This window comes from Chiloscyllium punctatum, chromosome 3 (genome assembly GCF_047496795.1).
Source record: "Chiloscyllium punctatum isolate Juve2018m chromosome 3, sChiPun1.3, whole genome shotgun sequence".
Lineage (NCBI taxonomy): Eukaryota > Metazoa > Chordata > Chondrichthyes > Orectolobiformes > Hemiscylliidae > Chiloscyllium > Chiloscyllium punctatum.
The window spans coordinates 107211412-107224701 of NC_092741.1; the positions used below are offsets into that span (position 1 = coordinate 107211412).

General features: G+C 41.0%; 1 protein-coding gene across 5 annotated transcripts in view; it reads right to left on the reverse strand.

The window, feature by feature from the left end:
* Nucleotides 1-13290, reverse strand: part of LOC140463703 (uncharacterized) — a 438200-nt gene that overhangs the window by 396911 nt on the left and 27999 nt on the right. For all 5 annotated transcript variants that reach the window (XM_072558071.1, XM_072558067.1, XM_072558062.1 and 2 more), the window contains exon 4: nt 1869-1980. In XM_072558071.1, coding sequence (XP_072414172.1) covers nt 1869-1980 — 112 coding nt within the window. The remainder of the gene's footprint in view (nt 1-1868; nt 1981-13290) is intronic.

The window sequence follows — 13290 nt, forward strand, 5'->3', positions numbered from 1 at the left end:
GATGCTAAGCTACAGAAGGGAATGTTATGACAAAAACAGAAACAGTCACATTGCTAGTTTGAGGAGACTCTCAAGTAGGAAACTGAAACAAAGAGGAAGGGACCCTCAGCAAAGATTTCCAGTGCTAAGGATAGGGAAAATTTTCCATCATGTGTCGCATCACCTGTCCACCTACTTCCACACAATGCTTTTGCTTGACAAAACTTTGTGGTGGTACAGTCTGAGTAACAGCTAGAACTGGTGCAGGCACAAATAGACTGAAAGGCCTCCTTCTGTGCTGTACCAATTCTGAGACTGTAATGGTGGCTATGGAGTGCTGGGCTACACTGTTTGAAGTACAACTCCCTGGTGTGCTGTGTGACGGGATTCTGGTTGGTTATGGCAAGACCTGCTGCAGTCTGCTCCAGCAATAATTACCACACAGCCCTCATGAGTGATGCAGCAAGTAGAAGCCAGGCGGTGATGATTCAGTTACAGGCAACCCTATTTTATACTGCAGCTTGAATTCTAACTATCCATTCTTTTGGGGGTTCTAATAACCTCCTCCATTCCTATCACAGTGCTCTCAGTACATCTTGTACTTCGAACCATCTCCAACTTGCAATTTATCACTACCCATCCCTGTCATCATAACTCTGGGGTCACATGCATTTAAAAGCATTAAAATGGGGGTCACAGAGCAAAGGAAGTTGGAAAATACTTGTTCAGGGTGCAGAGAAGAAGGGTTTATGTTGATTCTCCTGCTCCTCAGACGCTGCCTGGCCTGTTGTGCTTTTCCAGCACCACATTTTTCAACTCTGGTCTCCAGCATCTGCAGTCCTCACTTTTTCCTTGTTTAGGGTACAGACAGCTGAGGACATGGCTTACCAATGACCAAAATCAGATTTACAGGTCATTCAGTATTTACAGGTGTATGTAAACAATGAATGAGTTAAAGAAAGAAATTTAACAAAGCAGAAATCAAAAAATAAATCATGAAGTGCCTGGTCAGTCATCAACAAAAATATATTAAGTCTGCCCTCAGGCATGTCCTTTCACTTCAGTCTATTCCAATAAAAAAATGTCAGTAAAACCACTGAGGGGAAATTAAATTATCTTACTGGCATTACTCCAGAAGCTTTGCTGTAGCAGTATATCACACTGAAACAAGAAAATGTCCATTTATATTGGAGAGCGATGATACCCACAATGAAACATTAGAACTTGCCCATTTGTAGATCTTCAAAGGAGTGGCAAGTTTTGAGTCATAGCAAGTAAACCTTTTGGCACTGACATTTTAATTTTACAATCTTACTCCTTCAGGTTGTCAATATTGCTAGAGTGCTTTTTATAGAGAACATTGTTATGAATTCTCTTTGAACCTCATCTTTCTTGCTATTTTAATCTACTTTGTCAGTTATGGTATGACACATCTCTCGGTCCAGGTAGGGCTTGAAGCCCTGGTCTAGAAGCTTCTGGTCTAGAAGTAGCAAATGTGGAGACTGCACCATCTGAATCTCAAACCTCTTCAGCCTTACCCTATCCTTATTCTTCTTTTTGACACATTGAGATTGAATTCAATATTCCTGTTATACTTCCTGCTTCAGCTCAATACTCATTATTCGATCAGAATGTTTAGCAGTATAACAAAGCTGAACAAAGCTTGTGCAGTTTTACCAGGTTCTTAGTACCCTGTAGAGGGCAAAGTGGCAAAAATCAGAGTTTATTCTGCCAATTCCACTGTAATAACAAAGAGAACATTTGCAGGCAAATGCAAGGGTGTAAAACAGCAGGCAGCATCCATTCATTACTGACTTCAAGGTGAAGGGCATAATTTAAAACATATACAAAGTTGAATGTAAAGTAAAATAATAGTTCATTGTGCTTACTGTGTGGGACTGACTAACAGTTTTCTTCCCATTCTGATAAATGGAGGAGCTTGCGAAGCTTTGCTTCTTGATGTTGAGAGGGTCAATGAAAAGCTCTGTACTAAATCGAACCCTGAAAAGTAAGGGATAAGCATTTGCAGGTCAGTATACAGAATAGATACAGTAATACTGCTGAAACAGTGAGTTCAGAGCAGTATACAGAGTAGATAGGATAACACTGCTGACAAAGTGTGTACTGATCAGTATAAAGCTAGATACAGTAACATTGCTGACATGATGTATACATATCCGTCATACTGCTGACAAAGTACAAACAGATCAGTATACAAAGTGGATAGGCTAATACACATCCAAGTGTGGAACCACAGGAGATGAGTGAGATCCTAAACAAATATTTTGTGTCAGCAATTAGTGTGGAGAATGACATGGAAGCCAGGGAACTCAGGGAAATAAAGAAATGTCTAAGAAGATATATGAAGGCAGAGTGGCAGATGTTGTCTACATGGACTTTAGCAAGGCCATCAACAAGGTTCTGCATGGGACACTGGTTAATAATGTTAGATCAAATGTGATCTAGGAAGAGCTAGCCAATTGGATACAAAATTGGCTTTACAGTAGGAGACTTAGGGTGGTGGTAGAGGGTTGTTCAGCCTGGAAGCCTGTGATCAGCGACAAGCAGTGGTGCTGGAACCATTGTTTTTCATCATTTTATATAAATGATTTGGATGAGAAAATAGGAATCATGGTTAGTAAGATTATGGGTTACACCAAAATTGCTGGTATTGTGGGCAGTGAAGAAGGTAACCTAAGAGTATAATGGGATATTGATCAAGCTGGACAGTTGGTCAAGGAATGGCAGATGGAGTTTAATTCAGATAAATGTTAGGTTTTGTATTTTGGTAAGACAAAACAGGACAAGACTTACAACTAACGGTGGTTAATGGTAAGTTCCTTGAAAATGGTGTCAGAAGTAGACAGTATGGTGAAGGCAGCATTTGGCATGCTTGCCTTCATCGGTCAGAGCATTGAGTATAGGAGTTAGGACCTCACGTTACAGCTGTGCATAATATTAGTAACGCCATACTTAGAATACTCCGTACAATTCTGGTTGCCCTGCTAAAAGTAGGAATATTATTGAACTGGAAAGGGTGCAAAAATATTTATTAGGATGCTACCAAGACTGGAAGGTTTGAGGTAGAGTTAGAGGCTGACAGGTTGGGACTTTCTTCCCTGGAGCATAGGAGGCTGAGGGGGTGACCTTTTGGAGGTTTATAAGGTGAATGGCCAAAGTCCTTTCCCCAGGGTAGGGGAATCCCCAGGGTAGAGGGCATAGGTTTAAAGTGAGAGGGCAAAGATTTAAAAGGGACCTAAGGGGCAACTTTTTCACATAGAGGGTGGTGCACCCTCTGGACTGAGCTACCAGAGGAATTGGTAGAAGTGGGTACAATTAGAACGTTTAAAAAATATTTGGACAGATAGATTTTGGACGGATATGGGCCAAACGCAGGCAAATGGGTCGAGTTCAGTTTAGGAAGCCTGGTGGGCAGGGATGAGTTAAGCTAAGGGTCTGTTTCTATGCTACATGATTTGATGACTCTGCTGACAAAGTGCATGCAGCTTGGTATATAGGGTAGACACAATAACACCACTGACATAGTGTGTGCAGAGCATTGTAAAAAGTAAGGATGGTAATGTCATTAACATAGTGAGTTCAGATCAGTGTAAAGAGTAAATACTATATCATTGCTGACAGTACGTGCAGATCAGCACACAGACTAGAAAGAATAACACTACTGACACAGTGCATACAGATCAATATACAAAGTGGATACAGGATCACTCCCTGACAGTACATACAGATTAGTATATAGAGTACATACAGTAACACTGTTGACACAGTGTGTGCAGATCAGAAGACAGCATATATAAACTAAAAATGTTGACACAGTGTGAGTAGATCATTAAACAGAGTAGGTAAGGTAACGTTCCTGACACAGCGACTTCAGGTGAATATATAAAGTAGATAGGATAACACTGCTGACTAAGTGCATTTAGATTAATATACAAAGTAGATACAGTAACATTGTTGACAGTGAGTACAGATCAATATACAAATGAGACTTAATAGGACTGTTGACACAGAGGCAGACAAATCAGGACACGGTAGAAACAGTAACACTGCAGCACACAGTGTATGCCGATCAGTGCATTGAGTAGATACAGTAACACTACTGACAGTAGATGCAGATTTGGCTGGTGTGCAGCAGTTTTTAACACTACAGCCTCACAGCACTAGGGACCTGGATTCGATTCTAGCCTCAAGCAAGGAGGCTGCTACACTGGGCCACACCAGATTTGGAAGGTTAAGTCACGATGGTTTCTCAGTTGCATTGCAGAGAGATTGACTGACTGGTAACTTAACCTGAGGGTTGCAACATTTCAAGGCAGATGAAGTGAGAGCTTAGTGGTTTTCTCAGCTGGTGAGGGAAATGAATCTGCACTGTTGGCATCACTCTACATTGCAAACTTGCTGTCTAGCCAACTGAACTAACCAACCCTGTAAATCATTTGTGACTTGGCCAATTTCTGGTCAAATGATTGATGGTGACCACTTTGTCTGCTTTTTTCCTCGTTTAAAACCATTTTAGTTACTGAAATTTCAAGGTATTAACCCAAGATGGAGGACGGGAAGAATTTCTGGCTGTAACAGCTGCTCCTTTATTGAGATGTTTTAGGTGTTGGAGGTGATTTCCTCGAATTCCAGGAGCAGCAATTACTGTTTTATATGTTGTTGCATTGTTATGGAACTTTGGAGAAAAAAACATCAAAACAGCAGTTTTAAAAGGGAGAAGAACAGACAAAGGAAGCACATGGTGAGGTCAGTGCAGGAGAGAGAGAGAGAGAGGAACTGACACCACAGTGAACTCGCACATTACTGCCTTTGCTGTTTGAATTCATGTTCTGTTGGACTCGAAGTGCGTCTGGAAAAATTTAAAAAACAGTGAAATTCACACCTGATCTTGGAAGGACCTGTTTGGGAAAGGTCACAGCATAGAAGCAGATAAGTGGATTTTAAGCGCGGCCTTAAAATAAGTCTGCAGTAGTGAGTAGAGTGGGTTCTTTCTTGATTATCTGTTGTATTGATTTATGTCTCTTGATTAAACTTAAAATATAAGCCATAAGTATTAAATTAACCTGGAGCAGTGTTTTGTAGAGGAATAAGACAGTGCTATTTTCTGGGTCTGTAGATTGAAAGAAGCTCTTCTTGTCAGATGTGGAGAGTTTATGGGTTACTGAGGCTTATACCTGCAATAAATGCCATTGATTACGAATCCTATCAGATCAAATGGATCAGTTGGAGAGGCAGTTAGAGGTAATGAGGAATTTACAAGAGCAAGGGGATGTGATGGATGGCAGTTATAGGAAGTGGGGAAGTCTCAGGTACAGTCATATAGATGGGTTAACTCCAGGAAAGGTAAGAGAGGTAGGCAGGTAATGCAGGAATCTTCTGTGGCTATCCCCATTTCAAACAAATGTGCTGTTTTGGAAAATGTAGGGGGTTCTGGACTCTCAGGGGTACGCAGCATGAACAGCCAAGTTTCTGGTATTGAGTAAAAGCAAATTACTGCGGATGCTGGAATCTGAAACCAAAAGAGAAAATACTGGAAAATCTCAGCAGGTCTGGCAGCATCTGTAAGGAGAGAAAAGAGCTGACGTTTCGAGTCTAACTGACCTTTTGTCAAAGCTAAAAAATGGAGAAATAGGGAGGTATTTATCCTGTCGGAGAGAAGAGCAGTACTTCTTCAGGGTAGGCATTCCTGGAAGAGAGGTGGCAATGGGTTAAACACTGGATAAAAGCAAATTACTGTGGATGTTGGAATCTGAAACCAAAAGAGAGGAGGATTAATGATGGAAAAGGACAGACCAGATCTAAAAGTTGAAGTTCTAAATTGGAGGAAGGCTAATTTTGATGGTATTAAGCAAGAACTTTCAAAAGCTGATTGGGCGCAGATGTTTGCAGGTAAAGGGACAGCTGGAAAATGGGATACCTTCAGAAATGAGATAATGGAGTCCAGAGAAAGTATATTCCTGTTAGGGTGGAACGAAAGGTTGGTAGGTATAGGGAATGCTGGATGATTAAAGAAATTGAGGATTTGGTTAAGAAAAAGAAGGAAACATATAACAGGATAGATCAAGTGAATCCTTAGAAAAGTATAAAGACAGTAGGAGTGTATTTAAGAGAGAAATCAGGAGGGTAAAAAGGAGGCATGAAGACATGGAAGATATAGAATGAAGAGAAATAAATGGTGACATCTTGAAAAACGTCCATATTACAGAGGAGGAAGTGTTGGATATCTTGAAACATATAAAAGTGGATAAATTCCCAGGACCTGATCAAGTGTACCCTAGAACTCTATGGGAAGCTAGGGGGGTGATTGCTGGGCCTCTTACTGAGATATTTGGATCATCGATAGTCACAGGTGAGGTGCCGGCAGACTGGAGATTGGCTAACATGGTGCCACTGTTTAAGAAAGGTGGTAAGGACAAGCCAGGGAACTATAGACCTGTGAGCCTGACATTGGTGGTGGGCAAGTTGTTGAAGGGAATCCTGAGGGACAGGATGTACATGTATTTGTAAAGGCCAGGACTGATTAGGGATAGTCAACATGGCTTTGTGCGTGGGAAATCATGTCTCACAAACTTTATTGAGTTTTTTGGAGAAGTAACAAAGAGGATTGATGAGGGCAGTGTGGTAGGTGTGATCTATATGGACTTCAGTAAGGCATTCGACAAGGTTCCCCATGGGAGACTGATTAGCAAGATTAGATCTCATGGAATAAAGGGAGAACTCGCCATTTGGATACAGAACTGGTTCAAAGGTAGAAGACAGAGGGTGGTGGTGGTGGAGGGTTGTTTTTCAGACTGGAAGCCTGTGACCAATGGATTAGATTAGATTCCTTACAGTATGGAAACAGGCCCTTCGGCCCAACAAGTCCACACCGCCCCGCCGAAGCGCAACCCACCCATACCCCTACATCTACCCCTTACCTAACACTACGGGCAATTTAGCATGGCCAATTCACCTGACCTGCACATCTTTGGACTGTGGGAGGAAACCGGAGCACCCGGAGGAAACCCACGCAGACACGGGGAGAATGTGCAAACTCCACACAGTTAGTCGCCTGAGGCGGGAATTGAACCCGGATCTCTGGCGCTGTGAGGCAGCAGTGCTAACCACTGTGCCACCGTGCCGCCCCCTTGGAGTTCAACAAGGATCGGTGCTGGGTCCAATACTTTTCATCATTTATATAAATGATTTGGATATGAGCATAAGAGGTATAATTAGTAAGTTTGTTGATGACACCAAAATTGGAGGTGTAATGGACAGCGAAGAAGGCTACCTCAGAGTACAACAGGATCTTGATCAGATGGACCAATGGGCTGAGAAGTGACAGATGGAGTTTGATCGAGGTAAATGCGAGGTGCTGCATTTTAGGAAAGCAAATCTTAGCAGGACTTATACACTTAATGCTAAGGTCCTAGGTAGTGTTGCTGAACAAAGAGACCTTGGAGTGTAGGTTCATAGCTCCTTGAAAGTGGAGTCACAGGTAGATAGGATAGTGAAGGCGTTTGGTATGCTTTCCTTTATTGGTCAGAGTATTGAGTACAGGAGTTGGGAGGTCATGTTGCGGCTGTACAGGACATTGGTTCGGCCACTTTTGGAATATTGTGTGCAGTACTGGTGTCCTTCCTATCGGAAAGATGTTGTAAAATTTGAAAGGGTTCTGAAAAGATTTACAAGGCTGTTGCCAGAGTTGGAGGATTTGAGCTATAGGGAGAGATTGAATAGGCTGGGGCTGTTTTCCCTTGAACTAAGGGATGACCTTATAGAGGTTTACAAAATTATGAGGGGTATGGATAGGATAAATAGACAAGGTCTTTTCCCTGGGGTCAAGGAGTCCAGAACTAGAGGGCATAGGTTTAGGGTGAGAGGGAAAGATATAAAAGAGACCTAAGGAGCAATTTTTTCACGCAGAGGGTGGTACGTGAATGGAATGAGCTGCCAGAGGAAGTGGTGAAGGCTAGAACAATTGCAACATTTAAAAGGGTATATGAATAGGAAGGGTTTGGAGGGATATGGCCCAGGTGCTGGCAGATGGGACTAGATTGGGTTGGGATATATCTGGTCGGCATGGACGAGTTGGACCGAGGGGTCTGTTTCAGTGCTGTACATCTCTATGACTCTATAACTGTCTGTGTGGAGTTTGCATATTCTCCTTCATATCTGCATGATATTCCAGTTTCTTCCCACAATCCAAAAATGTGCAAGTTAGGTGGCTTGGCCATGGGAAATGCAGGATTACAGGGATTCAGTAGATGGGTAGGTCTGGGTGGGACACCCTTCAGAGGGTAAGTGTGGTGGACAAAACGGTTTGCTTTCACACTGTAAAGATTCTATTATTCTATGATCAGTGTATACAGTAGGTACACTAATGCCATTAACTCATTGCATACCGATTAACATGTAATGTAGATATGGTAAGACCACCGATAACGTGCGTACTATCAGTATACAGAGGAGATACAGTAACACAGCTTGCACAGTGCATGCAGAGCTGTATGAAGAGTAGATACAGTAACATTGCTCATAGTGTATGCAAAGCAGTAGATGGAGTAGGTACAATAACATTGCTGGCACAGTGCGCACAGGTCAGTATACAGAGTAGATACACTAAAACTGCTGACACAGTGTGAGCAGATCAGTATACAGATACAGTAAAGCAGCTCACAAAGCTGCTACTGACATCCTTTGTATGTTTCCTTTCATAACCCTGTTTCATACCTCTTAGAAACTGCTTTTGGCTATTTTCTGGTCCTTGTATCATTCCCGTTTTGCAGGATCTGTGCTGTTTATTGCATTTTTGTCAGCACGTTCTTTAAGTTTTATGCTGTCTCTTGTCTCTAATTATCCATTACTACTTTTTTTTGTCTGTGAAGTGGAGCTTTTCCACTCGGGTTATAAACTGGTATTGTACTTGTTAAATTTTCTTTGAGTATTCTCTACTGTTCTTCACTTCTTTGCCTGTTAACAGATTTTCCCAATTTACTGTGGACAGTCTGCACTTCACCTCATTAAAGTCAAGCTAACCTAGACTAAAACTCTAGTAGCTGATTTGTGCTTTTACATTTTCAAATGTTGCGTTGACCTCAATTATGTTATGATCACGATTTGATAAATGTTCGCACACAATTACTAAATATATCCAGCTCATTACTCATTATTGCTTATTCTACTTTTAAAGTCATCAGCTTTTAAGAAAATAACTCATTCAATCACTAAATGCTTTTGTATTTGGACAGCAACAGCAACCAGCAGAGAGTTAACTGTATTTTATCTGCAACTTAACTTGCTTATTATGCAGCTTTCTTTGGAGTTAAAGCATAAGTAAACTTACACTTAAAAAAGTAAGTAATTGAAATAAATGATATTCAAAATTTGAGCCCATTTAAGCATATGGAACTGTTTTGTGACAAGGAGGGTTTGTCAGAGAGAAAGTACTTTGGAATGAATCCACTGAGTAGGAAAATCCATAGGATTGGATGGAACACTTTTTTAACTTGGCAACAATATTATTCATATCAATTTCAATGGAGGAAGGAAGTTAAGCAGGATGTAAAACTAATGGTGCTCTCCATCTCATCAGTTTCCAGTTCAACGAGTTTTGGTAAAATGGCTCCTATGTGTCTGTGACCTTCTTGTATATTGGGCAGCTGGGTGTTCAATAAACAATTCAATATTTGGAACAAATAGTTCTGGATCATGTTTCCTCTTGCTCAGAACCGACAGTGAGAAAGCAGACCAGAGATGAAATGGAGGGGGAGTGTGGAGATAGAACTGGCAACTATTCACTTTCTCTACTCGTTAAGCTTGATGTTAAAAGTCAGTACCTCTGGTGTCCAGTAGTGATTGATCCTTGGCACATCCTATCTTTCATTGATAGATAGTGACATCATAAGCTCATAAGATATAGAAATAGACATAAGCCATTCAGCTAACGGCTGCTGAACTATTCAATGAGATCATGGCTGATTGGATCGTCATCAGCTCCAGTTTCCTGCCTTTTCCCTAGAAGCAGGAATAGGCAATTCAGCCCCTGAGCCTACTCTGCCACTTTGATACACTCATGGCTGACCTCATCTCAGCCTCAACACTTTCTTACCAACCTTTCATAACCCTTACTAATTAAAAATCTATCTTTCACCTCCTCAAACTTACTCACTATCCCAGCATCTACAATGCTCTGGGGTAGTGAATTCCACAGATTCACAACTCTTTCAGAGAAATAATTTCTCCTCATCTGTTTTAAATCTGCCACACCTTATCCAAAATAATGACCTATGTTCTAGATTGCCCTATGTAAGGAAACAACCTTTCAACATTTACTTTGTCAATCCCTTTTAGCATTTTATGTACCACAATTAAATCTCCCCTCATTCATCTATACTCCAAAGAGTACAGGTTTCAACTGCTCACTCCCTCTTCACGAGACATGTGAAGACATGGCCTCAAGTTCCACATGTACACCGACAACACCCAGCTCTATCTCACTAGCACCCTCTCCGTGCAAATATGCATGTTCCCAAATTTGTCATGGTGCAATTATATTTTTGACAGGACATGACTGCTGTTGTATGGCTTTTCTAGTTCATTACCCTGTTCTACACGTTCATGTGAAGGCTGCGTCCACCATCTTCTGCAAGTGTAGGAAACTACATAGTCTGTTAGCCTGGTGTTTATACAGGAAAAACACTTCCTGATCTAACATTGAAGAGAAGTAGCTTATTGGCTGCTATTGACCAGTTACATTTTACATTGATATAGAGTCATAGAGATACACAGCACGGAAACAGACCCTTTGGTCCAACTCGTCCATGCGACCAGGTAACCTAACCTAATTTAGTCCCATTTGCTAGCACTTGGCTTATATCCCTGTAACCCTTTTGGATTCATATAACCAGCAGGTACCTTTCAAATGTTATAATTGTACCAGCCTCCACCACTACCTCTGGCAGCTTATTCTAGATATGATTGATATTGTTACAAAGACTTTTGGAGGACCAAATTTTGGGTCACATTTCTTCAAGATCCTAAACTGTTCTGCCCACAAGTCGATATGATACAATTCTCAGGAGCAGTAGTATTGACAGTCCTCGGTATTAATCCTGTGAGACTCATACAACAATAATGACTCAGGATCTTACATTCTTCGAAATCTCCTTTGAAACAATCATAAACTGAAGATTTCTCTTCAATACAGCTTCCAACTCATATTTTTAATAATAGATTTCCACTTTGCCATGCGACATTATGAAGTTCACATCACTGAATATTTTTCTTTAAGAGCACTTTGACAGAATCGTGATATAAATTATATACAGAAAAATCATTCTAAGTTTTCATGTGTGTCTGATTTAATTGCTTACTTAATGCTAATTTACCATAAGATGTTCTTTATTATTGTTGAAACAGGAGATATATACATGCAGTTCTATTTCACCATCTTATATACCAAGAAACCATACAGATGTTAAATTACTATATTCTCCCACTGGTTTAAAATCTGCTTTGGAAGTGCAAGTTGGTAAAGACATTTATACTATCCCAATTACAGCTGGCTGAGCTAAGGCTGAGGCTGTTCTGTTCACTCCCAAGATTCCTACTTCTTGTACTGCTGTTGTCTCCAGAGAGTCAGCCCCCGGAGTGGCCCCTTTAAAAACAGTTCTCTGCGTCATCATGGCTTTTTATCATTTACTATGTTAGCATGGTAAACAACATGCTGATTCCTCCTATTTACTAACAGTAGATTGATGCAGCAATGTAATTAACATTATCCCAGGAAATGGTACTACGAACGGCAGTGTTAGATATTTTAATTTTCCTATTAAATGAGCTGGTGCTGAATCAGAAACAGTTCTACCAAAACATTATTGTTTCATCTAAAACCTCACAGCATTCTCTCAGCAACAGCTATTCAATACGTCAATCAAGGTAGATGCGAGATGTTGCATTATGGGAAAGCAACTCTTAGCAGGACTCATACACTTAATGCTAAGGTCCAAGGGAGTGTTGCTGAACAAAGAGACCTTGGAGTACAGGTTCATAGCTCCTTGAAAGTGAAGTCGCAGGTAGATAGGATAGTGAAGAAAGCGTTTGGAATGATTTCCTTTATTGGTCAGAGTATTGAGTACAGGAGTTGGGAGGTCATGTTGCGGCTGTACAGGACATTGGTTAGGCCACTGTTGGAATATTGAGTGCAATTCTGATCTCCTTCCTATTGGAAAGATGTTGTGAAACTTGAAATGGTTCAGAAAAAATTTACAAGGATGTTGCCAGGGTTTAAGGATTTGAGCTATAGGGAGAGGCTGAATTGGCTGGGGCTGTTTTCCCTGGAGCGTCGGAGGCTGAGGGGTGACCTTTTAGAGGTTTACAAAATTATGAGGGGCATGGATAGGATAAATAAACAAAGTCATTTCCCTGGGGTCGGGGAGTCCAGAACTAGAGGGCATAGGTTTAGGGTGAGAGGGGAAAGATATAAAAGAGACCTAAGGGGCAACTTTTTCACGCAGAGGATGGTATGTGTATGGAATGAACTGCCAGAGGATGTGGTGGAGGCTGGTACAATTGCAACAGTTAAGAGGCATTTGGTTGGGTATATGAATAGGAAGGGTTTGGAGGGATATCAGCTAGATGCTGGCAGGCAGGACTAGATTGGGTTGGGATATCTGGTCAACATGGACGGGTTGGAGTGAAGGGTCTGTTTTCATGCTGTACATCTCTATGACTCTATGACTCTATCTGTCCGTCTTGATCCAATTTGACAGTGAATTCTACAAGCATTCTGGCTCATGATCTCAGTTCCCTTCCCGGCATGTCACTCAGTTGGCTAATGTTGCTTTTCGGTCCCAAAAGAGCTTTTTTATTTAAAAGGAACATTCCACTACCTACATTTTCTTCATTTTAAAACAATGACTTCTTTATGAATTTTGTTCAAAATTTAGTTAGCTGGTGGCATGAGGTGGGGTGCCCTCAGATTTAAATACCCCTCATGATTTTATAAATCTCTATAAGGTCACCCCTCAGTCGATGTCCCAAACTGGTGACACAATACTTACCCTCACCCCATAGACAATTCTAGTGATGTTAGTCATCAGGCTCCAAGCTTCGAACATAGGAGTTAAATTAATGAGTATGACCCAGAAAACTGTACAAAAAGAACTGTTGGGTTATTCAGGAAAGAAGAAGACAGCTTTCATAGAATTGCATGCATATATCTTGTGTTTCAATGATAATTACCCACATCTCATAGTAAGATGTTAGTTACCATCAGACATACACGAAAATGACACACTCTCCATTGTT